This window comes from Astyanax mexicanus, chromosome 12 (assembly GCF_023375975.1).
Source record: "Astyanax mexicanus isolate ESR-SI-001 chromosome 12, AstMex3_surface, whole genome shotgun sequence".
NCBI lineage: Eukaryota > Metazoa > Chordata > Actinopteri > Characiformes > Acestrorhamphidae > Astyanax > Astyanax mexicanus.
The window spans coordinates 17,796,968-17,823,577 of NC_064419.1; the positions used below are offsets into that span (position 1 = coordinate 17,796,968).

At 38.2% G+C, this 26,610-nt stretch overlaps 1 protein-coding gene across 1 annotated transcript in view; it reads left to right on the forward strand.

The window, feature by feature from the left end:
• Positions 1–26,610, forward strand: part of mtor (mechanistic target of rapamycin kinase) — a 178,630-nt gene that overhangs the window by 43,669 nt on the left and 108,351 nt on the right. The window contains exons 23-28 of the mRNA XM_007247957.4: positions 2,091–2,253; positions 4,776–4,868; positions 6,240–6,386; positions 11,933–12,075; positions 12,300–12,462; positions 18,596–18,741. Coding sequence (XP_007248019.2) covers positions 2,091–2,253; positions 4,776–4,868; positions 6,240–6,386; positions 11,933–12,075; positions 12,300–12,462; positions 18,596–18,741 — 855 coding nt within the window. The remainder of the gene's footprint in view (positions 1–2,090; positions 2,254–4,775; positions 4,869–6,239; positions 6,387–11,932; positions 12,076–12,299; positions 12,463–18,595; positions 18,742–26,610) is intronic.

Below are 26,610 nucleotides of genomic sequence, written 5' to 3' on the forward strand. Positions count from 1 at the left end.
GCAGCACCAGCGAGGGCGGATCAGAATCAGGTGACCCTGGTGTCTTATAACAAAGCGGAATCGGGATATTGAGTCCTCTTTATTGAAATGCCAGAGCGGTTTGGCTTGTCCTCACGTGTCTGATTCAATATGTGCTTCTTCGATACACTTAAAACACTTAACACTTCGCTCAAGTGGGAAATTTATCCTTATTTCAAGAAGTTTTCGATTTGCTTTTATTAAAGAATGTAATTGGAAGACCACATTGAAACAAAAAATGTTTTGATAGTGATAAAAAGAAATACTGGAATTTTTATGACTTGGTCTTATGAAGGCTGTCTTTATGACTATAACTTGGATATGATATGATGGGTAAGAAACCAGGATTTGTGTCTAGCCTACTAGGCCTTTTCTTTCTTCCTTCTGATTGGCTGCTTTGTTCACACACTTTCTTTATTTTGAAAGAATATATGTAAAAATAAGCAAAACTAAATTTTCCCAAAAGAAAGACGGGTAGTGCCAAGCTTTAAAGGAAGATGAAAACAAATAAGAGAAAATAAAGAACAGTTGATCTTTATGTTCTGATAAATGTTGTCCACTCTAGCATCCGTAGAAAGTACCAACAAGGTCTTCTGACCTGTCTGCAGCTTTACACTGTGTAGAGAAGACTTCTCTTAGCACAAAAATAAACACAACTATCTTAAATCATAAGAGAGATATCTGCATAGCTCACAAACCTACGAAATTCACACACCAGTCGGTGTCTGAGGAAGTTCAGACGGATTATAAATTAAGACCAGAACCAGCCAGTTCTCTTACATCTTCTGCCCAGAGGCCATCAGGCTGCTGAACTACAAGTAGCAAAGTGTACCAGTCCAGTCCTTCACAACTCGGATCACCTGTCACCTGTCACTGTACCCTACACTTACAGTCATACTGCGCCAATCAAGGCTCACTATGTCATATGCAGTACATCCGGATTCATATCTATACAATGTCTGTATGTAAATAGTTATGTAAATATCTATATATATATTATAGTTTTTGTATTGATTACTTGTTTATTTAAAACAATAAAATATTGTATGTCTATAGTGTATTGTATTTTTCGCACTATAAGGTGCACCTAAAATCCTTTAATTTTCCAAAAAATCATCAGTGTGCCTTATTATTCAATGTGTCTTATGTATGAATTCTACCAGTCAGGTTGTAAGGAGCAGTAAAGCCACTAAGCTGCAGTACAGCATTGTAGTTTACTTCTATAAACTAGTTCTCCAATACCGAGTCTTGAGACTGGAGACTGAGCTCTTTTGCCATTCAGAGATGAGTATTATCGGCCTGCTGCTAAACCCGGCTAGCTCTGCTAGAGCAGCGTTAGCGTTACCCTCTAACTGCACTCAGTATTTCCCTGTTCAGAGATGAGTATTATCGGCCTGTAGCTTGCTGGAGCAGCATTAGCATTACCCGCTAACCACACTAAGTGCTAGTTAGCCCTTTCGCTGTTCAGAGGCAAGTTTCCCGATTACCTTGTTAAAACAAGCTATGTGGAATGAACCACTAGCTAATATTGTAGCGCTGTCTGGCTAGCCTTAGTGGAAATCTGTAAATTTAAGCTTGTCGTGGATAAACTGAAGCCCTTTACTCACCCAAATAAACAGTTTTCAGGAGAGAAATCTATGTAGGTTAACATCCAGCACTCGTTTGACCAGGAAAAATAGATGTGTATTGATAGTGTGCTTTATAGTGCGTAAAATACAGTAAGTATATATCCTTATTTTAGTTTGTATACATATTGTGTTCCTTTTCTACTTCTAAAAAACACACCTATGTTTTTACTCACCTGCATATCTATGCTAATGTGATGTGACAAAGCTGATTTGCTTAGTTCCTTTTTTATAACAAAGCTGGAATTCTGTGTTAAATAGTTTACAGTGATTAAATGAAAGGATATTAGGATGCCCAATATGGGGAGGTGAGGACTTCTCTTGTCACGCCCATCATTATTATATAAAATAGGGATTTTTTTTTTTTGAAATAGGGAAACCTTATAGAAAGCCATTCGTGCCCTTTTGATGTTATACTTATGATTTCTTTCTGTTTTGCTTCTATAGGGTTGCCTTGGAGACCTTAGACCGCTTGACCGAGTCACTGGACTTTACTGACTACGCTTCCCGAATCATACACCCCATCGTGCGCACTCTGGATGGAACTCCTGAACTGAGAAGCACTGCAATGGACACCTTGTCCTCTTTGGTTTTCCAACTTGGCAAAAAGGTAAATGCATAAGCACAGTGCCAGCTTGCTTTTAAATTTAAAGCCTCTGAAATAAATAAAGTCACGGTGCCAGTGTTTACAGTGCCCTGCTGGTCCCTAAAAGGGTTGTTTTGAATCTGCTCTCTATTTTTTTTCTTCACCTGTGGTCTCCAACTATGAGGTCAACTGCTGGAGAGGGCTCCTCCTGTTTGCCATAACTCTTAGCTAGCTCTCAGAAGTAGCCCACTGGTGTCGTCACTGGCCCACTTTGAGTTCACTGCAAGGCTGCTAATGAGCGTGCGGTGATGTCATTTCTCGTTTTTATCACCACATCCCAAAGCGCTTTTAAACCCACCAGGCCAGCATGTGGCCACTACGAGCAGCAGGTGTGAGGCCTGCTGCTTTTGATCATGGAAAGCCACGGGTCTCAGTTAGAGAAGCAGGAGTCTGTCATCTGGTTCTGCACCAGTGGAAAGTGCTGTTTAGCGTCTGTGTGTCTGTCTCGCTCGTACAGACACGTCCTAAACAGCACTTTCCACAATTATAGACACACAGTGGCGGTATATGAGCCCTTACATTCTTCTTGCTTTTTAAAGCCTCCTTTATATGCTGCCTCATATCTGTTAAAGCTATAATGTGTAAGTTTGGGGGATTTGGAGACCTCTCTGATGAGAGCTTTTAATGCAGGTTAATGTCAATAAATTGTTGTGTCAAGCAACAAGACCTGCTGGAATTCCCTGTTGTCATCCACCTTACTTTCTGCTTAAAATACCACATATTAACTGTTTCAATATTAAACCTATGCTTTTTTATCATTTTAATAACAACTCTTTACATAATATTGGTGGCCGATAATGTTTGGAATATTGCATATTTTCGTATCGCTTGGCTTATTTGTGGGACTGTGTCTTTTCCTGCACCGGCTATACGAGAAACAGTGTTTCTACACTGTGCCTATGGGATCCAGCGGCTCTCAGTGGTGTACCTTTGTCCTGTGTGGGCATCCAAACTCATTATGTCAGGATAACATGGCGACACCTTTGTTCACTTTGAATTAGGCATCCTAGGAAGTGAATTTGGGAATTTGCTTTTTGTAATTCTTCCAAATTTAACAAATTTTTTAAATCTTTTTTTCAACTCTGTATCTAATAACACATATATTTAACTATGCATAACATGTACTGATCAAACTTGGGCAGCTTTACCTAATTTTTTTACAAAGTTTCTAAGCAGAAGATGATTACAAAACTCATGTGACATTTAAAAAGCATGTTTATAAGCAAGTCCTAATTCCTTTGATTTTCTTTTAGGAAAGTCTTAATTTTAAAGAAATGGTTGACTGCATTCAAATAATTGTTATTTTTGACAAAACAATCACTCCTGTTACTGGCACTCACTCCTGTTACTGGCACTCATTCCTGTTCCTTTTTATGTTTTGAGTTACAGGAATGAGTTTTTAGCATAGAATTAGCAGAAAGATTAAAAATAGCTAAATGGCAGCTATGCTAATAGCATGAGGACACTGAGCACATTCTAGTGATTTTTCCAAAAAAAATATTTAAAAAATAAACAAATAAGAATCTAAGAATTAATTTAGGTAACATAAATGAATGTTGAGCTCCTCAGTCAGAGTTACAATAAGGTCAAATATACAGAAAAACTAATGAGGGAACTTAATTTTGGTCTTCCCATGATCTTCAGAAGAACCAGCTGATGTCACTTCCTGTTGTAGATGTGACTTGTTGTAGAATGTTTCAGATGTTTTAGGATGGTAATATGTTACGATAACAGGAATGAGTGAAACTTAAACTTAAATATTATGGATGTATTATGGAAAAAATATTTGTTCGAAGCATAGATGAAATTTGGAGTCACATAACAATGCAAAAAAAATACATCTAAAGCATTTTAATAATTATATTTCATGGTAAAGTTTATAGTTAGAGAGTGGGGACAGCGAACAAATGCTATTTTTTCAGTGTTCTAAGTAGTTTTATTAATGTTTTTAATTACATATCTTACTTTTGCAATTAGGTCAATGTACAAGACACTGCTTTATAATAAAATGTATATTAAAGTTATTTTGTGCTCACATTTATACATGTCTTTTCCTGGGGACAGAAATGGTTTCGGGTGGAATATCCCACATGTATTAAAATCAAGAAAAATAAATGACGGATTTACTACATTTGTTAGCAATATTAAATATTATTTTGTGATGTGATTTCTTTTAAGGCGGGAAGAATTTCCATAATGCAATTGGTGGAGAGATAAAGAAATCTGTGCAATATATAGAACTGGCTGATAATAGGGCTACACTGGATAATGGGGTGATGCATGCTAGATGTCGCAGGGATGATTATGGCAGGACACTAATACCATGATTATGATTGCAATGTTTTGTAACCTCCTAACTCAGAAATACTACTGCTTTCAGTTTAAAGGTAAAACAATAGGGAATACTTCTTTAATACTCTAATACACAGAAACTATTTCAGCACTTTTAAATATAAAGCTTTAACCCATTTGTTTTTGTTTCACAGTACCAGATCTTTATCCCCATGGTGAACAAAGTGATGTTGAGGCACCGGATCAACCACCAGCGCTACGATGTGCTCATCTGTCGCATTGTCAAGGTCAGTGTCCTCCCCTCATCTCAGCATACCTTAAACCACCACAACTGAGTCAACACTAAAAACACTCAAGTAACTAACTTCAGTGTCATGGAGTGCTCAAAGCAGGGGCCGTGGCAAAGAAACAAATGGCCTGTTGTCCGCAGGTGGAGGATGTTGCCTCCATTTCCTGGAACATGCCCCCTTCTGTGAATCACCAGGCGTTCCTTACTAGTGAACCCAGACTTCCTACTCCAACGCATGGCAACCCTCCATCCGAAAACAATTTAGCTGTCGCCTTGCCACACATGATCCTTTCTGCTGACGTATTGCAAGCTTGCTGTGAAAAGCGGCGATTTGTCTCCTCAAAGAATACACTTGCAGGTTTTGAAGGATGGTGTGGAAAAGTGGAAAGATTTTCATGCAAAGTTAAAGTTATAAGAACAAAACAAACTATTAGTTCAGGGTGTTGCATGATCACCAAGAGACACCATGATCATCAAGAGTTGTATTGAATGTCATTTTGCTTCTCAGCTCCTGGAAAACTTTATACTCTAAGAGTCCTATTCTATTGCCGGTACCTTCCTACAGAGACTAGACAAACTGGGTGTATTTGCACATCCACACATCAGCGGTTGATAAACCTTAAAATAGCAAAATGTACAGCCCTTGAAAGAAATTCAAAGACCGCTTCAGTTTCTGAATCAGTTTCCCTGATTTTGCTATTTATAGGTATATGTTTGAGTAAAATTAACATTGCTATATTTTTCTATAAACTATATGGATATTTTATCCAAATTACATTATACATCCAAACCTACATGACCCTATGTGAAAAAGTGTTTGCCCCCCAGTTAAAGCATAAATTACTGTGGTTTATCACACCTGAATTCAATTTATTTAACCATACCCAGACCTGATTTCCGCCACACCGCTTCTCAATCAAGAAATCACTTAAATAGGACCTGCCTGACAAATGAAGTCCACCAAAAGATGCTCAAAAGCTAGACATCATACCAATATCCAAATAAATTCCGAAACAAATAAGAAAGACAGTAATTGAGATCCATGAGTCTGGAACAGGTTGTAAAGCCGTTTTTTTTTTAAAGTTAGCACTCAAAAACAAAATGTAACTTTTGTTGGAAGTCAGTGTAACAGATTCCAAGTCAGTACAAGTGTTACAATGTTAAGAACCCGCATAAAATTAATTTCAATTAAGTGATAAGTTTTTAAATAATCTGATCTCCCACAGCCTCCAGTGTCCAGTGTAAAGACATTCATTACATGTAAAAGTTTGTGCTGCGTATGGCAAGAGAAACCACTGACAGCTGTGAATTATTATTTCCTTTAACTCCAGTGTTTCCTCTTGTCTGGGCAAACATATTTTTTTTTCAGGGCTACACTCTGGCTGATGAAGAAGAGGACTCTCAGATATACCAGCATCGCCAGTCCCGTGGTAACCAAGGTGACGCGCTGGTGAGCGGTCCAGTGGAATCGGGCCCAATGAAGAAGTTGCACGTCAGCACAACTGCACTTCAGAAGGTCAGTATCAATGGGGGTCACTTTGAGAAGTACTAAAATTAGCTCTAAAATTGGACTCTGTGGAGCACTGTTCTGTACTGTTTTAGATTCATAATCAGGTTTAATTAAATTTTAAATTCAGAATTCAGACTCATGGGGCGCAGAGTGGTCTAGTGGTCAAAAGCGGAGCTCATGCAGCTTTGCCATCAAGCTGCCGGCGCTCAGAAGGAGCAAAATTGGCCCTCCTCCCTCCGGGTGGGTAGACGGCGCTCTCTCCCCACACCACTCCTAGGGTGATGTCCACAGCACAGGGCGTCTGTGAGCTGATGTATTAGAACTGAGCCACTGCGCTTTCCTCCGAGCACGCTGGCTGCTCGGAAATGCTGCATCAGCAGCAGCTCGAAAAGAAGCGGTGGCTGACTTCACATGTATCGGAGGAAGCATGTGTTAGTCTTCACCCTCCTGGTGTGTTGGAGCATTACGAGTGATAGGGGGAGTCCTAATGAGTGGGTTGGGTAATTGGTTGTGTAAATTGGGGAGAAAATAGAAAAAAAAAACTGAAAGTCCTGTTTCAAAGTCAAGACTTTACTCTCCATTCCTGTCGGATTTGCAGGTGTCCTAAAAATATCTTTCTGTGCAGTCTAAATTTGCGTTGGAGCAGGTGGTTAACCAGTCCAGTGAATGTTGGTGAGGGACAACATATACAGACAAAAAAAATCCACAAATTAATAAGAAGTCTGTTTAAAATGATTTACGCAATAATAACGATTAGGAGATTTTTTTTTATTCAAATTGATTTTAGAAGTTAACTGACATTGATTTATATAAAGTTGAGATTGGTCTTTAAACAAGCCTATTTTGGACTAAAGCAAACTGTTAATATTAGAAAAAAACTAGTGCTGTTAGTAAATTAGTTGTATTTTAGCTGAGGAGTAAATTAATGAATGAATTCCTGGGAAAGAATTAATGAACATCAGTCAGTATGTGATTCTGTAAATACTGTTTCTCTATTACAACTTTTTTAGGAGATTCTAGACTACTCAAATGTCTTAAACAGTAATTACACTCTAATACATTTAACATTAATAGCTGGAATATGTTGCTCTGTAATAATAAATTACCAGCCCTTTTAAAACAATCATTATATGTATATTAACACACATTTATTTGCACATCTCACTGTATTAAATGTAGATATGCCTTGTAACATTATATTAAAAATAAATATAAATAAAAGATGTAAAAGAAAAAACTAAAATTTGGTTTATTGCCCAAGGTCAACATCATTCCATAGAGGGATAATAATTGATAATTGTTTCTGTGAATAATGAATAAAATTAACATGTAAATGTCACAGCCCTAGAATAAAAAATGTATATGTTTAATAACGGTTGGTTAAGTTTTCCTTGTACAGCATTACCAAATCTTTCTCCATATTCAAAAGAAGGATAGCCTACAGCAAAGCATATCATACTGATGTAATAAATATTCTATATTAAAAATGTTACATTGTAAACAGCCAGCTGAACAATAACATCAAAGTGGCCTGATTTCCACTAACTGTATTATATCAGAAGATAATAGTTTATTTGTGAGGTAAGTGGGACTGCAGGCTGGACCGGGTCAAAATGTCTCCAGTGCAGGTGGGAGTGGGACACACTGTGGTGATTTTTGTGGGGAGCAGGGAGGAGTGGGATGAATACTAGCGGGAGTCGGCGGAAGCATATAAAAAAATTCCCCCCATTCTTAACCATCTGAAGAGTCCAGAATGTTCCTGCTGCTCCTTTCCTTGATTTCACATTCAGCATATGTACTGAACCAAAGCCCAAGAAACGCATTACACACATTTGTTAAGCCATTTACAATTTATAGGCATCACTTGTCCTTTTAAAAGCTCTTCAGGCCTGTTGTTCTTTGTAACCATATCTCACGCAGCTTCAGTAATTCGTTCTGCAATGCTCCTGTGGAATGCTCTCCACATGCTCAGCTTCCCTCAGCAACAGTTAAACCTCTCCTTAAAATGATAGAAATTTGTCTTGGATTGAGGAAAGTTAACTGACAAAGCAGAGCATCATTAAAACAATAGCCTTGTATTAATCATAACTGCAAACCTGCTGTTTTTTGGTGAAAGGTGATGCTTTAAATGATGAATATGACAGCAGAGTTTGTATCCCTATTCTCCCTCTCATTATTCACTCAAACATTTCATTTGAATGGCCAGTCAAAATGTATTTTCACATATTTTAAATTCTTACATAAATATTGCGTTTTTCACAGTTATTTCTGATCTGCAGATCTTAGGAAAACGTGTGACACACAGTAATAGAATATACAAGCATGATTAAGATACAATTGTTAACAAATACACTTTAATCTGCAACTTTTACAAAAATTGAACAAGCATCTTCTGTGCTCATGGGCCAAAAGTCATTAGGGGACATCTTGGGAACGACCACACCTGTATAAATTATGAGGTGCTCTTTCGACATGAATTATTGGGAGTTTAAGCGAGGCCTGATAGTGGGTTTTCAGATGAATGGGACATTGCATTTCTGAAATTAGGTGGCCATTTTGCATTTCTCCTTCCACAGTGATATATGTACAGATATATTGTACATAAATAATATATTTGCTAAGGAACTCTGCTTCCAGACACTCCTACATGCGATTGGTTTCTGAGTTAGGCATATTATAAATGGCATATTCTGCCGAATCTCTCCCCAAGAAATTACATATATTAATGTGCACACAATTTAAAATACATTTTATTAATAAGTATAGTGTATATAATTATACATTGACCTAACTGCAAAAGTAAGATATAAAATCAAAACGATTAATAAAAAACTACTTAGAACACTGAAAAAATAGCATTTGTTACCTGTCCCCACCTATCTCCAACTATAAACTTTACCGTTAAATATAATTATTAAAATCCTTTTTTTTGCATTGTGTGACTCCAAATCCCATCTATGCTTTCAATATATTTTTTCATAATAAATTCAAATACACATTTCACTCAGTCCTGTTACCGTAACACATTACCCCATCTGAAACATCTGGAACATTCTACAAGTCACATCTACAACAGGAAGTGACATCAGCTGGTTCTTCTGAAGATCATGAGAAGACCAAAATTAACTTCCATCATTTGTTTTTTTTGTATATTTGATCTTTTTGTAACTTTGACTGAGGAGATCAATCTCAACACTCTGTCCTGTTACCTAAATTCATTCTTAGATCCTTTTAAATACAAATTTTGGGAAAATCACTAGAATGTGCTCAGTGTCTTTATACTATTAGCATAGCCACCATTTAGCTATTGTTCATGTTTGTGCTAATTCTATTCTAAAAACGTATTCCAGTTATTTTTAGTCCTGTTACTCAAAACATAAAAAGTAACAGGAGTGAGTGCAATTACCAGGAGTATTTTTTTAATATATAATAAACAATTATTTAAACATGCAGTCAACAATTTTCTAAATAATTAAGTATTTGAATAGTTAAATACATGTGTTGTTATATTCAGAGTTGAAAAATGATAAAAAATATAAGTTTAATATGGAATTTGGAGTTATAACAAGCAAATGACATCCATTCGGTGGAATGACCCTTAGATAATTCTACAGATGCTGTTATAGAAAGAAAGTATGTATGTAAAATATGGTAGGGAAAGTAATATTCAAGTAAAATATATATATTTTAAATTTTCAAATACTTTGCATATTTTCTTCCATTTAGGCCTTTTTTTAAACTAGCTTAATCTTATAAATAGTCTAAATATATTGGGTGAATTGCTCAAGTGCTAATATAATAGAATAAGGTGGATAATAATAAAGGTGGATAAGTCATGTCAGAGTTTTCCGGAGCATTAATGTTGAAGTGAGATTTTTATGAACTGTGGTGCCATGGCTTACTGGAAATGGCTGATGAGCCGTGCGAGAATTAAAGTGCTATCAAAAATTCAGCCAAGAATGACAGTCCGTGTCCAGGGCCATCGGTGTGTAAAATGTGTTTATCTGTTTCCTGTGATTGGCAAGCACATCACCGATTCTCAGCTGTTGCCTGAAGGACAAGCAGATGTTTCCATCGCCCTCTGCGTCACCCAAAACCGGCTAGCACTTAAATGAAGAGGAGTTTGGCCAGTTGGGTGGCGGCCTATGTCTTCTGCTTTTGTCTTTACTTATGAAGTAGCTGACACTTGAGAGATCTCAGTCATCTCTCAGTCATGACCATACATATTCAGCAGGATATTTTGAAAGAATAAAATAATATGGAATGTCTGTGCTTTGCTGAAAATGGCAATAACCTTATACAACGATCAGGTATAACATTATTTTTGTAACATTATAACATTAGTATAAAATTATTACTTGTTTCTATCACCATGTTCTTTTTTCTTCAATCAGAGTTTTAGACTATATCCTTTCTGTTTCTTTTTACAGGACCCCATAGAACCCCCTTCAATATATAGCAGGTATTACTTGGCTGGTTGTGCCAGTATGAGTGGATCAGACACAGCAGTGCTGCTAAAGTTTTTAAACACATAAAAGTCACTGCTGGACAACCTTACATGTGCTTAGATTTGTTTTGTTGGCTCGTACTGTCATTTAATTGCATACTAGTTTTCCACTTGGTTTACTGTCAGAGTGCGTCTGCTACTCCATTGCAGAGAAGTATAGCTGATCTCTTGTGGTACTGTGGGCTTCTGATCATTGAAGAACAGGCGAAAGGAGGTTGATAAAGTAAGCAAAGAAGCAGAAGGACTTTAATCTGTAATTGAACAAATACAGAACGCTCCTATATGCTCAGTGGAGTTAAAGAAAAAAGGATACTAAGAGAAGAAAACAGTATGTAGTCATAATGTTATGTAGCACAAAAGCATACAATTCATGTGTTAATTGAATATTTCGAAAGAGTTCATTTCTGTTGTGTGAGTATTATCATTCAAATAGACTGAGTAAAATTAATATTGTTCTTTTATTCTGTAAACTTTGGACAGTATTTCTCACAAATGACAAAAAAAAAAATTTCATTTAGAGCATTTATTTGCAGAAAATGAGAAATGCAGCGATATATAGAGCTTTCAGATCTCAAATAATGCAAAAAAAAGTTCATACTCATAAAGAGTTCAGAAATCAATATTTGGTGGAATAACCCTGTTTTTTAATCACATTTTTTATGGGTCTTGGCATGTTCTCCTCCACCAGTCTTACACACTGCTTTTGGATAAGTCATGCAGTTCATGTTGGTTTGATGGCTGTGATGAACCATCTTCCTCTTGATTATATTCCAGAGGTTTTTTGATTTGGTGAAATCATAGAAACAATTTTTGCGTGGTCTCTCTTTTTTTTTTTTTGCAAAGAGCTGTACATGTTGTATTGGATTGTAGACTTCTGGCAAAGTTGTGCACCCCTGTTTTTGTTACATTGCATGAAAAAGTCTTTTGCAGCACTTGGTGGAGTGTGGGGTGGTATCAGTTGCTGAAAGTGCGTATCAGCCGTGCTCCTGAATCCAGATCGTACTCTCTGAAAGTATTCAGATCTCTTTGTTTGTGTGCTCTGTAGGCATGGGGTGCTGCCAGGAAGGTGTCAAAAGATGACTGGTTGGAATGGCTGCGGCGTCTCAGCGTGGTTCTGCTGAAGGAGTCATCCTCTCCTGCCCTGCGCTCCTGTTGGTCCCTCGCCCAGACTTACATTCCACTCGCCAGGTGAAGCTTATGTGTAGACACTGTCCTTCTTCCTCTATAACTTGCTAATTTAATGTTTTCTTTGTATGTGATTCCTACAGTATGTCTCCTAAAGCCTGACGTGAACTATGCATGCAGAACATCTGGATTATATACTAAAACTGCCCATCTGTTCAGATGAAAATGGGGCATCTTTCTTTTGACCATGTTACTAATTCTTCTACTTTTTTATCTTCTAATTATAGGGATCTGTTTAATGCTGCATTCCTGTCCTGCTGGTCTGAGCTCAGTGAAGATCAGCAGGACGAGCTGATCCGCAGCATCGAGCTCGCACTGACCTCGCAGGATATTGCTGAAGTCACACAGACCCTCCTCAATCTGGCTGAGTTCATGGAGCACAGTGACAAGGTCAGTGGGCGCCTTTGATAAATGCTGAATTGTTAATTTGGTTTGTAAGGCTTATGTAAAGTACACTGCCTGGCCGAAAAAAAGGTCTCCACCTGGATTTAAGTATGCAAATGATCTGGTGTTGCTGCAGTTGTTTAGGTCTAGGTTCAGCAACAGTATGTGCTGAAAGAATGAGGTCAGCTGACTCTACCTGAATATACTGAATTTAGACCAGGTTATTCCAAAATGATCAATGGATTTTTTCTTCCCTGATGACACGGACATATTCCAAGAGGACAGTGCCAGGATTCATGGGGTTGGAATTGTGAAAGAGTGATTCAGGGAGCATGAGATCATCATTTTCACACATGGATTGAGAGAGTTCACCACAGAATCCAGACCTTAACCTCATTGAGAATCTTTGGGATGTGCTGGATGGAGAAGACTTTGTGCAGAGGTCAGACTCTACCATCATCAATGCTGCTGCAAGATCTTGGTGAAAAATGAATGCAACACTGGGTTGAAATAAACCTTGTGACACTACAGAAGCTATTCGAAACAGTGCTACAGCAAATGTGTACCGCAATCAAAGCTAAAGGCGGTCCAACCAAATATTAAGAGTGTGTGACCTTTTTTTTTGGCCAGGCAGTGTATAATATATGTATATATATGTATATGTATATGTATATGTATATATTTTTTTTTGGCCAGGCAGTTAGTGCTGGACGATACGGCCGAAATTTATATCACGATATATTAGTTAAATTTCGGTCGATAAGATATAATTTCTATATCGATATAAATACTTTAAAGGCCTCAGAAAACTGATAAGAATCCCTGCAATCCCTGCAGCACTGCGAATTTAAATTATTATATAACTGTGTATTTGCACTTTTAGTATGGCTGGCATCAGATACCCTCATTATATGCACATCTATCTATCTATCTATCTATCTATCTATCTATCTATCTATCTATCTATCTATCTATCTATCTATCTATCTATCTATCTATCTATCTATCTATCTATCTATCTATCTATCTATCTATCTATCTATCTATCTATCTATCTATCTATCTATCTATCTATCTATCTATCTATCTATCTATCTATCTATCTATCTATCTATCTATCTATCTATCTATCTATCTATCTATCTATCTATCTATCTATCTATCTATCTATCTATCTATCTATCTATCTATCTATCTATCTATCTATCTATCTATCTATCTATCTATCTATCTATCTATCTATCTATCTATCTATCTATCTATCTATCTATCTATCTATCTATCTATCTATCTATCTATCTATCTATCTATCTATCTATCTATCTATCTATCTATCTATCTATCTAATGGAAATCTGTACCTACTACAGTCTGAAATTTTAATTTAAGTCTTTGAAACCTTGAAACTTTTTTCACAAAAACTTTAATACTTTAGAAATAAAAGTAGTCAAAATAACAGATAAAAACAAAAGTGTTTCAACTAGGATATAGAATACAAGAAGCCTTTAAATACATAAAAGCAACAAGATTTTCCCGTCAATTAAACAAACCTATAGGCTTTATCAACTATAAATAACTTACAACTTAAGCTATAAAAGTGCTTCAGCCAAAATACAAGAAACCTTCATATACATAAAAACAACAAGATTTTCCCGTAAGGAAAGTACTGTAAGTAGTGGAGTTATTTAAGGTGGTGGAACAGATTAGATGTATTAACATTACCGCTGCTTGTCGGCTCCACTCTCCGGCACAATTTGCAGCAAAGCGGAAAGCGAGCTGACCCGCGGCCGAGCGAGCAGACCCGCGGCCGGCCTCGAGGACCCGCGGCCGAGCGCTTTAGCCTTGGAATCCGCTCGTCCCGGCTCCATTTGGGTCCAGCGCGAGACATTTTAGCTGCGTAGCGAAGCGGACCCGAGCCTAGCCATTTTAACCTTGCCTTGCCTAGCCTAGCCTATTTGGCTGCGTGCCTGTGTGATTACGTCATCACGCACTGACGTAGCCCAGCTACGAGGGCTGAATGTGTTCAGCTCTCCGGCGAGCTGACACCAGTAAAAAAAACGCCTGTCCTTGACAGATTCTGTAAATAATACATATCGATATACCACAAAACTGATATCACCGTTATTGAAAAATTTCTTATCGTGATAAATACCGATATTGAATTATTGTCCAGGCCTACAGACAGTGTATAATAAAGTCAGTAGATACAGTTACTCCAACAAAAGCAGCATAAATGTTTTTTTTTATTTCGCTTGATTTTAGAAGAAGTTATGAATTCGCAATGAGGTATATGTGGACCTCTGTGTGCATCTTTTAAAGCCCAAAACATCTCAATATACAGGTGCTGGTCAACGAATTAGAATAATTTGAAATAGTGCAATCATGAAATTCTTTGAATGCATTTTTTGTGCAGAAAGCAAATCAGGTGTTCACCGCACCTGTCCTACTCGTTAGACTAATCACAGAACTCGTTACCTGGAAAAAAAGTTGCTCAGCTGAGCTTTCCAAAAGGCCCATTTAGGCCATTTAACTGTGACACTGTTGTTTTATTGAATTAGAATAATGGAGAAACCGTTTCATTGAATTAGAATAATTTTTATTATAATTACAATCATCACTTTCTCAGTATTTTGTGGCTGCCCCCTTGGCTTGTATGACTGCCTGAAGTCTCCGCGGCATCGATTTGACCAGCTTGTCGCAAGTTTCCGCACTCACAGCTTCCCAGGCAGTGGCGATGTTCTGCTTCAGTTGGTCCAGCGTAGTAGGCTTTCTGTCGCGAATTTTCCGCTTGACGATGGCCCAAAGGTTTTCAATGACATTGAGGTCAGGCGAGTTGGCCGGCCATGCCAAAACTTCAAGCTGTTTTTTAGTGAACCAATCTTTGGTTGACTTTGCCGCATGAGCCGGTGCAAGATCCTGTTGAAATATGAAGTCTTCTTCGCCGAACTGTTCCTCAACAGTCGGAATCAGGAACGTTTCCAGAACATCTTGATATACGGCAGCATTGACAGTCTTCTTGAGGAAGCAGAGTTTCCCTACACCTCGAGCGGACATGCATCTCCAGACCATAACGCTCTGGGGAAACTTGACGGATCTTTTCACGCACTCGTGGTTGTAGGTTTCGCCACCACGACGCCAGACACGAGGACCTTGGTCACCGAAGGAGATGCAGAAGCGTGATTCGTCACTGAAGACCACTTTCTGCCAGTCTTCAGCAGTCCACTCGCCGTGTTCTTTGGCCCACTTCAGCCGTTTCTCCATTTGTTTCTTGTTCAGCATCGGTTTTACTGCTGGAACGCGAGATTTGAAGCCGAGTTCGCGCAGACGACGGTAAGTGGTTGATCTGGAGACGTCAGCGCCGGTCTGCTTGTTCCACAAGTCGGTGAGCTCGGAAGTGGACTTGAACCGGTTGCTGACTGCGATCTTTCTCAGCTGCTTGTTGTCGCGAGCAGAAGTTTTTCGGACGCCGGAACAGTTGGTGCGCTTGCTGCAGTTTTTCTTGAGAGCTTTGCAGACGGAAGACTGGCTGATGCCGAGCTGCTCAGCAATTTTAGTTTGGGTCAAGCCTTGTTGGCGAAGGGCTTGAATTTGAGCCACTATTCCGGTTGAGAGGTCGCGCTGCTTACCCATGATTGATTTTACAACTTAGAAATTCTACTCAACCCTGACTATATACTGCACAGTGAACACTCTTCACAGAAAACAAAAATTCGAGCATTTATTCTAATTCAATGAAACGGTTTCTCCATTATTCTAATTCAATAAAACAACAGTGTCACAGTTAAATGGCCTAAATGGGCCTTTTGGAAAGCTCAGCTGAGCAACTTTTTTTCCAGGTAACGAGTTCTGTGATTAGTCTAACGAGTAGGACAGGTGCGGTGAACACCTGATTTGCTTTCTGCACAAAAAATGCATTCAAAGAATTTCATGATTGCACTATTTCAAATTATTCTAATTCGTTGACCAGCACCTGTAATGCTTGGTCTTTTTGTCCCGCTCCTAGGGCCTGTAAAAAGCCTGCTTTGTTAGATCATTCTTTTCTTCTGTAGCGCTTTTAAGGTGTCAAAACATCAAATAATGAAGCTGTAACAGAACACTTTATTCCCAGACTATGAGGTGTATCTGTCATTCTGTGAGATTTGTGTGTTGTCTTAATATGATGTGAAATTTTATTTGAGAATGTCCAACTGTTCGTCTCAAGCACAGAAATGTCTCGATATGGGGAAGTATGAAGCATTTCCAGCTAAACTGCCACATCACTGAAATATGTTTTGAAAGCTGTTCAAGGACGCTATGATAAATTATGTTGTCCTGAGATAATAAAAAAGAGTAGAGACGGAAGAGTAGAGTCTGTTATGAACATGGATATTTTCTCTATGAGCGCCCTGCTGCCAAATAATCATAATAATGATGATGATGAAACAGCCTACAAGCTTACCCAGGCAGTGTTTGGAAAGAGATATTTTTTCCTCTTCTTTCATTTAATGTTGTGACTTCATTGTATTGCAGAATGAGTTTGAATGAATGGCCGGTTTGTTCTGGTGGGTTACCGCCTACTTAATGTCTCTCACACCCATGATTGCATTCCAGCTGGGATGGTTATGGTTTACAAGTTTTAATAAGTGTATAATAGTTGAGTTATATAATACCATTAAAAGGTCATTGTATTTTGTGTTTTAACCAGTTTTAACCACAATCAGCGCTATTGTAAGATACAGTCATATGGAAGAATTTGGGCACCCCTATTAATCTTAAACATTTTTAGTTCTAAATATTTGGTTGTTTGGAACAGCCATTTCAGTTTGATATATCTAATAACTGATGAACACAGTAATATTTCAGGATTGAAATGAGGTTTATTGTACTAACAGAAAATGTGCAATATTCATTAAACCAAAATTTGACCGGTGCAAAAGTATGGGCACCCTTATCATTTTTTTTATTTGAATACTCCTAACTACTTTTTACTGACTTACTGAAGCACAAAATTGGTTTGGTAACCTCATTGAGCTTTGAACTTCATAGCCAGGTGTATCCAATCATGAGAAAGGGTATTTAAGGTGGCCAATTGCAAGTTGTTCTCCTATTTGAATCTCCTCTGAAGAGTGGCATCATGGGCTCATCAAAACAACTCTCAAATGATCTAAAAACAAAGATTGTTCAACATAGTTGTTCAGGGGAAGGAGACAAAAAGTTGTCTCAGAGATTTAACCTGTCAGTTTCCACTGTGAGGAACATAGTAAGGAAATGGAAGACCACAGGGACAGTTCTTGTTAAGCCCAGAAGTGACAGGCCAAGAAAAATATCAGAAAGGCAGAGAAGAAGAATGGTGAGAACAGTCAAGGACAATCCACAGAACACCTCCAAAGACCTGCAGCATCTCTCTTGCACGCCACAAAAAGCACACCTCAGGCGTCTCTGTTTGTGGCGTGCTTGCAGAAATGGCTTCTTTCGCATCGCTCTACCACACAGCTTCTCCTTGTGCAAAGTGCGCTGTATTGTTGACCGATGCACAGTGACACCATCTGCAGCAAGATGATGCTGCAGCTCTTTGGAGGTGGTCTGTGGATTGTCCTTGACTGTTCTCACCGTTCTTCTTCTCTGCCTTGTTCATCAGTTATTAGATATATCAAACTGAAATGGCTGTTGCAAACACCCAAATATTTAGAACTAAAAATGATTAAGATTAATAGGGCTGCCTAAACTTTTTCATATGACTGTAGTTGATATAGACAAATGACTGTAGGGAACAGGATGCTAAGGTTCCTTTTTCTTATGTCCTGTATTTGTAACATCAAATTTGCAACCAGATTCTACACGTATAAACCCAGAGACAGAGCCAGACTTGCCTACTCATTTAGTAGACCCTGTCCCATTCCTGCTCAACAACCATCATGACCAAGTTTACAACACAATTTACTAATTTTATCAGATAAATATTGTGTAGTCTGAGCTTGGCATGAGGGTTACAGTATGTGTATTTGTCCAGTCATAATAAGAATGGTACGCACTATCAGGGTAAGCTGTAAACTGTTGTATTTACCTGGTATTGTGGGGACTGTTGGTTATGAGTGTACAGTAACTATAGTCTTGTTTGGGTGCTTTCCCATATCTGATTTTTCTTCCTTTTTTTATTGCAGGGACCCCTTCCATTGAGGGATGACAATGGAATCGTTCTCCTCGGAGAGAGAGCAGCTAAATGCCGTGCCTACGCCAAGGCCCTACACTATAAAGAGCTGGAGTTCCAGAAGGGCCCATCTCCTCTGATCCTGGAATCCCTGATTAGGTAGGATAAAATAATTACTTAATTTATAGAGGAGCCAAACATGAGCAGATATTTCGACAAAGATCAGTCTGGGTTACATAAAAGCTTAAAAATTAGTCTAATTAACTTGCATTATTTGATTGAATTTAAAATATTTAAAAAATGTTGCAATTTACTTGAGTGTGTAAAGATTAGGGGTGTCCCCGATCTGATCACATGATCAGAAATCTTGGCAGATTACATAATTTTCAAAGGATCAGAACCAGATAGAAAACTGATTGGATCACTGATTGATCAAATTTCTATGAGTTTAGGAATTGTTTAGGCAGCGCATGCTAATCCAGCAAGCAAGCTACCTACCGAGCCACCTACTACTTTGATTCACGTTTCATTATCCTCCAAACTGTTGACACAGAGGCATTGTGCTTTCTCTCACTCTCTCTCTCTCTCTCTCTCTCTCTCTCTCTCTCTCACACACACACACACACACATACAGTATGCAGCTACATAAGTTTCTTTTTTTCTCCATTAAAGCTCTCAGTTAAACTCAGTTACTCAGAACATTACATTATTCTCATACAAAAAGCTCTTAAACTACCCTGAGATATTATAATACAGTAAAAAGAGCTCTGGTCTAAATCTAATCTTCCAGGCCTCAAACATCCCACACTGTCTCTCTTCCAAAAATACAGGGAAATACCTGCATTAAAAAAATATATGTATATATATATATGTATATATATATATATATATGAATCATGATTTTAATATTGTGGTGATAAATACACATTTTTAGTGATTAACACAACCAATATAAATAAAAAATTCAATTTGCCAATCTAACTCTGATCTAGCTCTTTTGTCTCCATTTTAATACCAATTAAAAAGGCTACATGCTTTACACATACATGAACTATGTGAAATTTGCCCTGGTGATTTAAATGTTTGTTTCAAGTAAATCAAAAATTGCCTTAAATATATTGCTTTCATTAAGTGCTGGCTTATAATATATAATACTATTCACAAACACATTTTAGTTTATTTTGTGAAAGTTTTATATCATATATTTTGATAAAATGGTATGTTTTGATACCATTTCAATTATTCAAAATTAGTTTAAAAACAACCTTAACAGACAACTTGAATATGTTCTTTGTCCTTTGTCAGGACTCAAAGTATCAGCAGACTCTAACTCAAATGACTCAAGCTCAGGGGCAAAAACCTGTAATCGGAACATCCCCAGTAAAGATACATGGACTGCATGCCTGCATTCACACATCTCTGTTTTGCAATGCTTTAACACATGCCGTTTCGACAGCGTAAAATGATGTAATCAAAGCTTTGGACCAAGGACAGTCTCTTCTTCTTCCAAGTCTTCCCTCTGTTGGGATGTTTCATTGCGTTTTTTTACTCTGTGAGTTTACCAAATAGCTTTTAGTGGAAAAAGTGGCGGCGCTACAAAAGACTCTCCTGTGACTCTTCTATAAACGTTCAGATGGAATGTGCTTAATGGTTTTTAAGGAGAAGTGCCTGGTTTTAGTGGCTGAAGCTGTTCAAAGCAGTATTCCATTTGCTGTGGCACTAAGGGGTAAACACTGCCAGGTACAGTGTTATATAAGGTGTGCAGCAGTTCAAAAGCTAAAGATTATATAAACAGTTTGTATTTGCAAATTCAATTTAAAATTTTGCCTTCATTCATGTTAGTTTTAATGTGGCCACGTGATAGAAAACGGAGCTGTGAATTGAGGAGAATTGAGTTTAATGACTTAATGTTACGCTCCTTTTCTGATTATGTAATGGACACTTTATAGCCAAATATTTGTGGACACGCTCACTCAATATTTATTCCAAAATCGGGGGTAATAAAAAGGGGTTGGCCCTGACTTTGCTCTCTCTGCTCTCTGCTGAATTTTACTCTGAATATTGTGTCTTTGCTTAAGAATTCGGTTGTGTTCCACAACATGAACGACGTCAAGTGTTTATGTTGGATATTCTGGATCACAAAAGCCAATAAGACACATCCTAAAAGTATTGGCACTGTTTTTTTTTATGGAGACTAAATCACCCCAAATCAGAACAGGCTGGGTAAAAAAAATATTTTTATTTAATTGCAAACAGTATGAAAAAACATTCTCGATTTTGAACTGGTCAGGAATGTAAACAGGCCAGTCCAGTTACCCATACCTCTTTCTTCCACAACCATGCCTTTGTAATGTGTGCAGCCTGTGGTTTTGCTTTTCTTAAAAAAAAATGCCTGTACGCCCCTGAAAAAAAAAAAAGTCATATTTTACTTTACTTTTTTGGCATTAATATTGATTATTGAAATGTACTGACAAACCACTATTGACAGACCTTTTGCTATTTATGCAGTGAAATTTCCCCTGATTCTTTGAATCATTTAATGATATAATTATGTAATAATACACAAGTGGAAGTGCTAGTGCTGTAACCTGCAGCCTCGTGCCTATGACTGCAGCCAATATTATACGTAATAGCACGAACCTGTGAGTGTATTATTGCAATTATACCACAGTTACCTCTGTTTGTTGAACGATTTTAAGTTGAAGAGGAGGAAAAATGTGATCTGTTTGGTCATAAAAACTCTGTCAGTTAAAATAATTCCATTGCTGCTCTGTTTGTAGCTGCGCTGTTTGGCTTGTAAGCGCTGCATCGTCTCAAGGTTACCTGTATGTGGCGGAGTAATACATTGAGAGCTTCAGTTACAGTGCATTACTGGCTGATAATGTTACCCATAGAACGCCTCTCAAGATGAAGGTTCGGAATGAGGTGTGGTGGTGATCACTCAGCTTCCTGATTTCAATAATTCTCTTGTTACTGAATCTCACAATCAGCAATACTTCTCACAGCAAAAACCCTTTTTGACAGGGACAACAGTTACCCCAGCAAAAGTAGGACAATCTCTTTTAATATTCTTGATATCAGAAGAAACCGTGAATTGGCAGGTGTCCCAATATATCAGTACTGTTGTACTGTAATACAGTATTGTCTGAATAGTCTACTTCTAAATCGATACAGCGCACCCACAATCAATCAGTTATGGCAGTTCGTCTGTTGTGGATTCTTGGCTCCAGCAAAAAGATTCACTTATGAGTCTTATCTAGTCGAGATACTCTGGCTGTACCTCAGCTGTTGTCTTCTTTACTTTGTTCATCTTGAATGAATTGCAGACCACATCAGCACTCATCCAATCTTCAGGAGCTAAAAGCAAGGTCATATTTTCCCATATTTTCTCGTTGACCTTGAAACAAAACAGCATGCGATTTAAAAGCTAATGGAGATTTTAGCCTGTTAAATTTTACTGCTTTTAAGGTTGGTTTCAGAATTTTTACCTTCCTTGGCTCTCCACTCTGTGGAACACCAGTTCTGCACGTCTACCAGTCCTTTCAAGATATTGCCATCATCATCATTTCCATAGTCTCTCACCTCTTTATTTTATACTGCAAGAATAGAGAGCAGCGTATCTGTTTTCCAGGCTTTTAATTGGACCTGTGCCTCGTTTCATCCATTGCACGTCTGGCACTGGCCTTCCCCAGAGCCTGCTTTCAATTTCAGCAGGCCTTGATTAGAGCCGGCAGCGAGATGTTTTCAACACACCCAGCTGGTTCTCACCTCTCCAGGATTGCCCATAAACAGGCTTTGCGTTTTAGTGTTTCAGGGACTCGTTTTAGTATAATTCTGTTGTAATTGAGGAAGCAGCTTCTGTGGATGGCTCCTGAGATTCAGTAATTAGAGAGATCTGCTTGAGGGTGGAGGTTGCTTAGGCTGCTTTAGAGTGTTTATTGTGTTTTGGAGCTTTTAAAGTCATGCTGTTCTGGTGGCTTTGATGCTGTGATTTGGTTACATGATCGAAAATCTCCTTTGGAAAATTCTGATTAAGTTACTTGGGATTGTTTGCAAAGAACTCTCAATGATATGTCACTTTAGACTTTGGGTGGATGGAGTGGAAGATTCAAGAGCCATCTGACAACAATTTGAAATTTTGGGATATTTATCAACAGCAACTTGACTAATGTTTTCAAGGAACTTGGCTTCAACAAGATTTCCACACTGAATGAGTTGAAGATGTGCAGATTGAGAAGGTACACAAGTGATCTGCACGAGTTCGGACATGCTTGGACCATCCGGAGTAAAGGTACTTGGAAAGGAATTGCTTCACATATCAAATTTAAATTCTTGTATGAAAATCAATAAGCAGGCCAGAGTTTGTCAGCAGTGCATCAGCTCCGCTTACGGTTAGAGAACGTCTCACCACTGAATCACTTTCCCCTAACTACCCTACACCTATTCCAGATCACACATGTGACAGCATCGCTTCCTCAAAACACATTTGTCTGTTTTTCTGGAAAGTCTTCACATCTGAGCCAGAGGCTGAGATCCTTCACAGAGTATCTGTAAGCAGGTGCATTACTCAATGACTTAGATGACTAATAGCCCTGCAAAACAGATCTTCTCTTTAGCATGATGCCTCATATGTGCAGGTATAGAAAAAGTACTTTTAAAAGATGTGTAATCAGTACTTTCAATATTGTACAACCTGTATAAAATACAAAATACAACGTTTTGTTGAGTGTACAGTTATTTGCAATAGTCAGAAAAAAATAATTTACGTTTTTTTTCTTTTATTGCTATAAGGCACACTTAAAGTACTTTCATTTTTCCAAAAAATGACAGTGTGCCTTGTAATCCAGTGTGCTTTATGCATGAATTTTACCAGTTAGGTTGGAAGAGTTATACAGGAGTTTGAGTTTAGTTCTTCAGCACCAAGACTGGAGCAGTATTATCATTAGATGCTAACTGCGCTAAGTGCTAGTTAGCTCTTTCGCTGTTCAGAGGTGAGTATTATCAGCCTGTAGCCTGCTGCTAACCCTGGCTAGCGCTGCTGGAGCATTATAAGCATTAGCTGCTTACCATGCTAAGCGCAAGCTCTTTCGCCGTTCAGAGGCTAATGCTGCTTAAGTGGAAATCTGGAAATTTAAGCCTGTAAATACTGTTAATAAACAGAAGCACTTTACTCACTTAAATAAAGAGAAATCTGTGTAGATTAACATCTTTCAGCGTAACAGCTCTCGTTTGATTTTTTAAAAGACTTTTGTTTACTTATTTTAGCCTTACTGATCTTAGTTACTCCCCCACCACCAGCCAGCTGCGAGACGTGCTGAATTAGAAGGAAAACACGGCGAAACCCCTGTTCCTTACTAGTGTCATATAATGTGCCTTATAATCCGGTGTGCCTTATATATGAAAATAGACCATTGATATAGTGTGCTTTATAATCTGGTACACCTCATAGTGCAAAAAATATGTTAATTTAATTCATTCATAGTTAAAGCCAGAGACTGTAAAAAAAGATGGACGCCGTGTCGCCGTTCCCATTCATTCAATGAAAATGAAGCCAAAATCTTCCGCCATGTTGGCGATCCTGAAACCCGAGTCTGCGCAGTAGAGACCAGAGGAGGGAGAAAGATGTGGAGAGACAGCCTACTCATTTAAATAACCCCGCCCCTGAGGGATGGTCACAGGCTGCAGAGCGGAGCAGAGTGCAGCTGACGGTCTGTTATTGGTCCCGCCCATAACCAGCTCTTTTACAATAACCACACCTGTTTTAAATAGCTGAATAACGTTTTAAAAAATGAATTCTGTGGGGATATTAAAATATGACAATATAATCAGAGGTTACACTAGCTGTTACATTTAAATAAAGGAGGTTAAATTACAGTATATTAGAAAAAAACGTGATTGAAAGTTGTCTGTTTTGCTATTGAAACCTATGGGGATGGGTGGGGTTACATAGCTTTCTGAAACCGAACAGCAGGTGGCGCCCGACCTGTGGTGGCTTTACTTTTGAGAGACGATGCTCTGTCCAGCTATATACAGTCTATGGTTAAAGCCAAAAGGAATCTAAATCTATGTTTTATAAAAAAAAAAAAAAAAAAAAAAAAAAAAAAACTCTGTATCAACAGTATTGCTCTTTATTTCGGATTGGCAGTTCTAAAAATGTGAAGAATATCATCAACATAACCCTGAACAATTACAAAGCGAATTTGGCTTCTCTTTTTTTTTTTTTTTTTAAGTCTAAGCTAGTGAGCTAAAGCTAGCTAGCTATCTCACAATCGGCTTTTTTAGCACCTCTAAGGCTTATTCACCCAGGCCAAGGAAGTAATGCAGTCTGAAGAAAACATTCCTGGAAAATCCTTGCTGTGCAAGGGTGAACATAATACTGCTGAAAAATGGCAGTTAAAAGCCTTACTATGAGAGACGACATGTTGCCGCAGGAAGTCATGTACATAATACTCTGAGCTGTTAGTGTGCTTCATATCACTACTAGGGGTGACTGACTGACGTATGCAATGGCTCCCCAGAACACCACACCAAAAGTTGGGGATGTGTTTTGCTCCACAGCAAAGGCAGGGTTGAAACGCTCACTGTATGAGTACTCAAATCTAACTGTAATAAGATCCCAAACTGAACCTGGATTAGTTGCTTAAAATCGCGACACCACAGCAAATAATAGTAATGTTGGCTGGCTAACAAACATCCTTGATGATGACAATTAGTAGAAATCTCTATCTGTCTCTCTGTCCAATGTTGCTCCCCTTTTCAAAGGGGTCTGAAAACTTAGAGGTACACTTGTAGTGTAGACATTTCATATCTTAAACCTCTTATTATGTTCATTTGTCAGGAACAGCAGTGGTGTTCCAGGGTTAATTTGACCCCAAAACAATCCTTACAAGCAGTGTAAATATATTTTTTTGCTAACTCCATTGCTAATTATTCTATCAATATTTAGTAACACCAATAATGGTGTTCCATACCTCTCCCAGGCAATTGTTAAATTAGGATAATTCACTCGTTTTTCATAAAAAATATACACTACCGTTCAAAAGTTTGGGGTCACATTGAAACGTCCTTATTTTTGAAGGAAAAGCACTGTACTTTTCAATGAAGATAACTTTAAACTAGTCCTAACTTTAAACAAATACACTCTGTACATTGCTAATGTGGTAAATGACTATTCTAGCTGCAGATGTCTGGTTTTGGTGCAATATCTACATAGGTGTATAGAGGCCCATTTCCAGCAACTATCACTCCAGTGTTCTAATGGTACAATGTGTTTGCTCATTGGCTCAGAAGGCTAATTGATGATTAGAAAACCCTTGTGCAATCATGTTCACACACCTGAAAACAGTCTAGCTCATTACAGAAGCTACAAAACTGACCTTCCTTTGAGCAGATTGAGTTTCTGGAGCATCACATTTGTGGGGTCAATTAAACGCTCAAAATGGCCAGAAAAAGAGAACTTTCATCTGAAACTCGACAGTCTATTCTTGTTCTTAGAAATGAAGGCTATTCCATGCTAGAAATTGCTAAGAAATTGAAGATTTCCTACAACGGTGTGTACTACTCCCTTCAGAGGACAGCACAAACAGGCTCTAACCAGAGTAGAAAAAGAAGTGGGAGGCCACGTTGCACAACTAAGCAAGAAGATAAGTACATTAGAGTCTCTAGTTTGAGAAACAGACGCCTCACAGGTCCCCAACTGGCATCTTCATTAAATAGTACCCGCAAAACACCAGTGTCAACATCTACAGTGAAGAGGTGGCTGCGGGATTTTGGGCTTCAGGGCAGAGTGGCAAAGAAAAAGCCATATCTGAGACTGGCTAATAAAAGAAAAAGATTAAGATGGGCAAAAGAACACAGACATTGGACAGAGGAAGACTGGAAAAAAGTGTTGTGGACGGATGAATCCAAGTTTGAGGTGTTTGGATCACAAAGAAGAACGTTTGTGAGACGCAGAACAAATGAAAAGATGCTGGAAGAATGCCTGACGCCATCTGTTAAGCATGGTGGAGGTAATGTGATGGTCTGGGG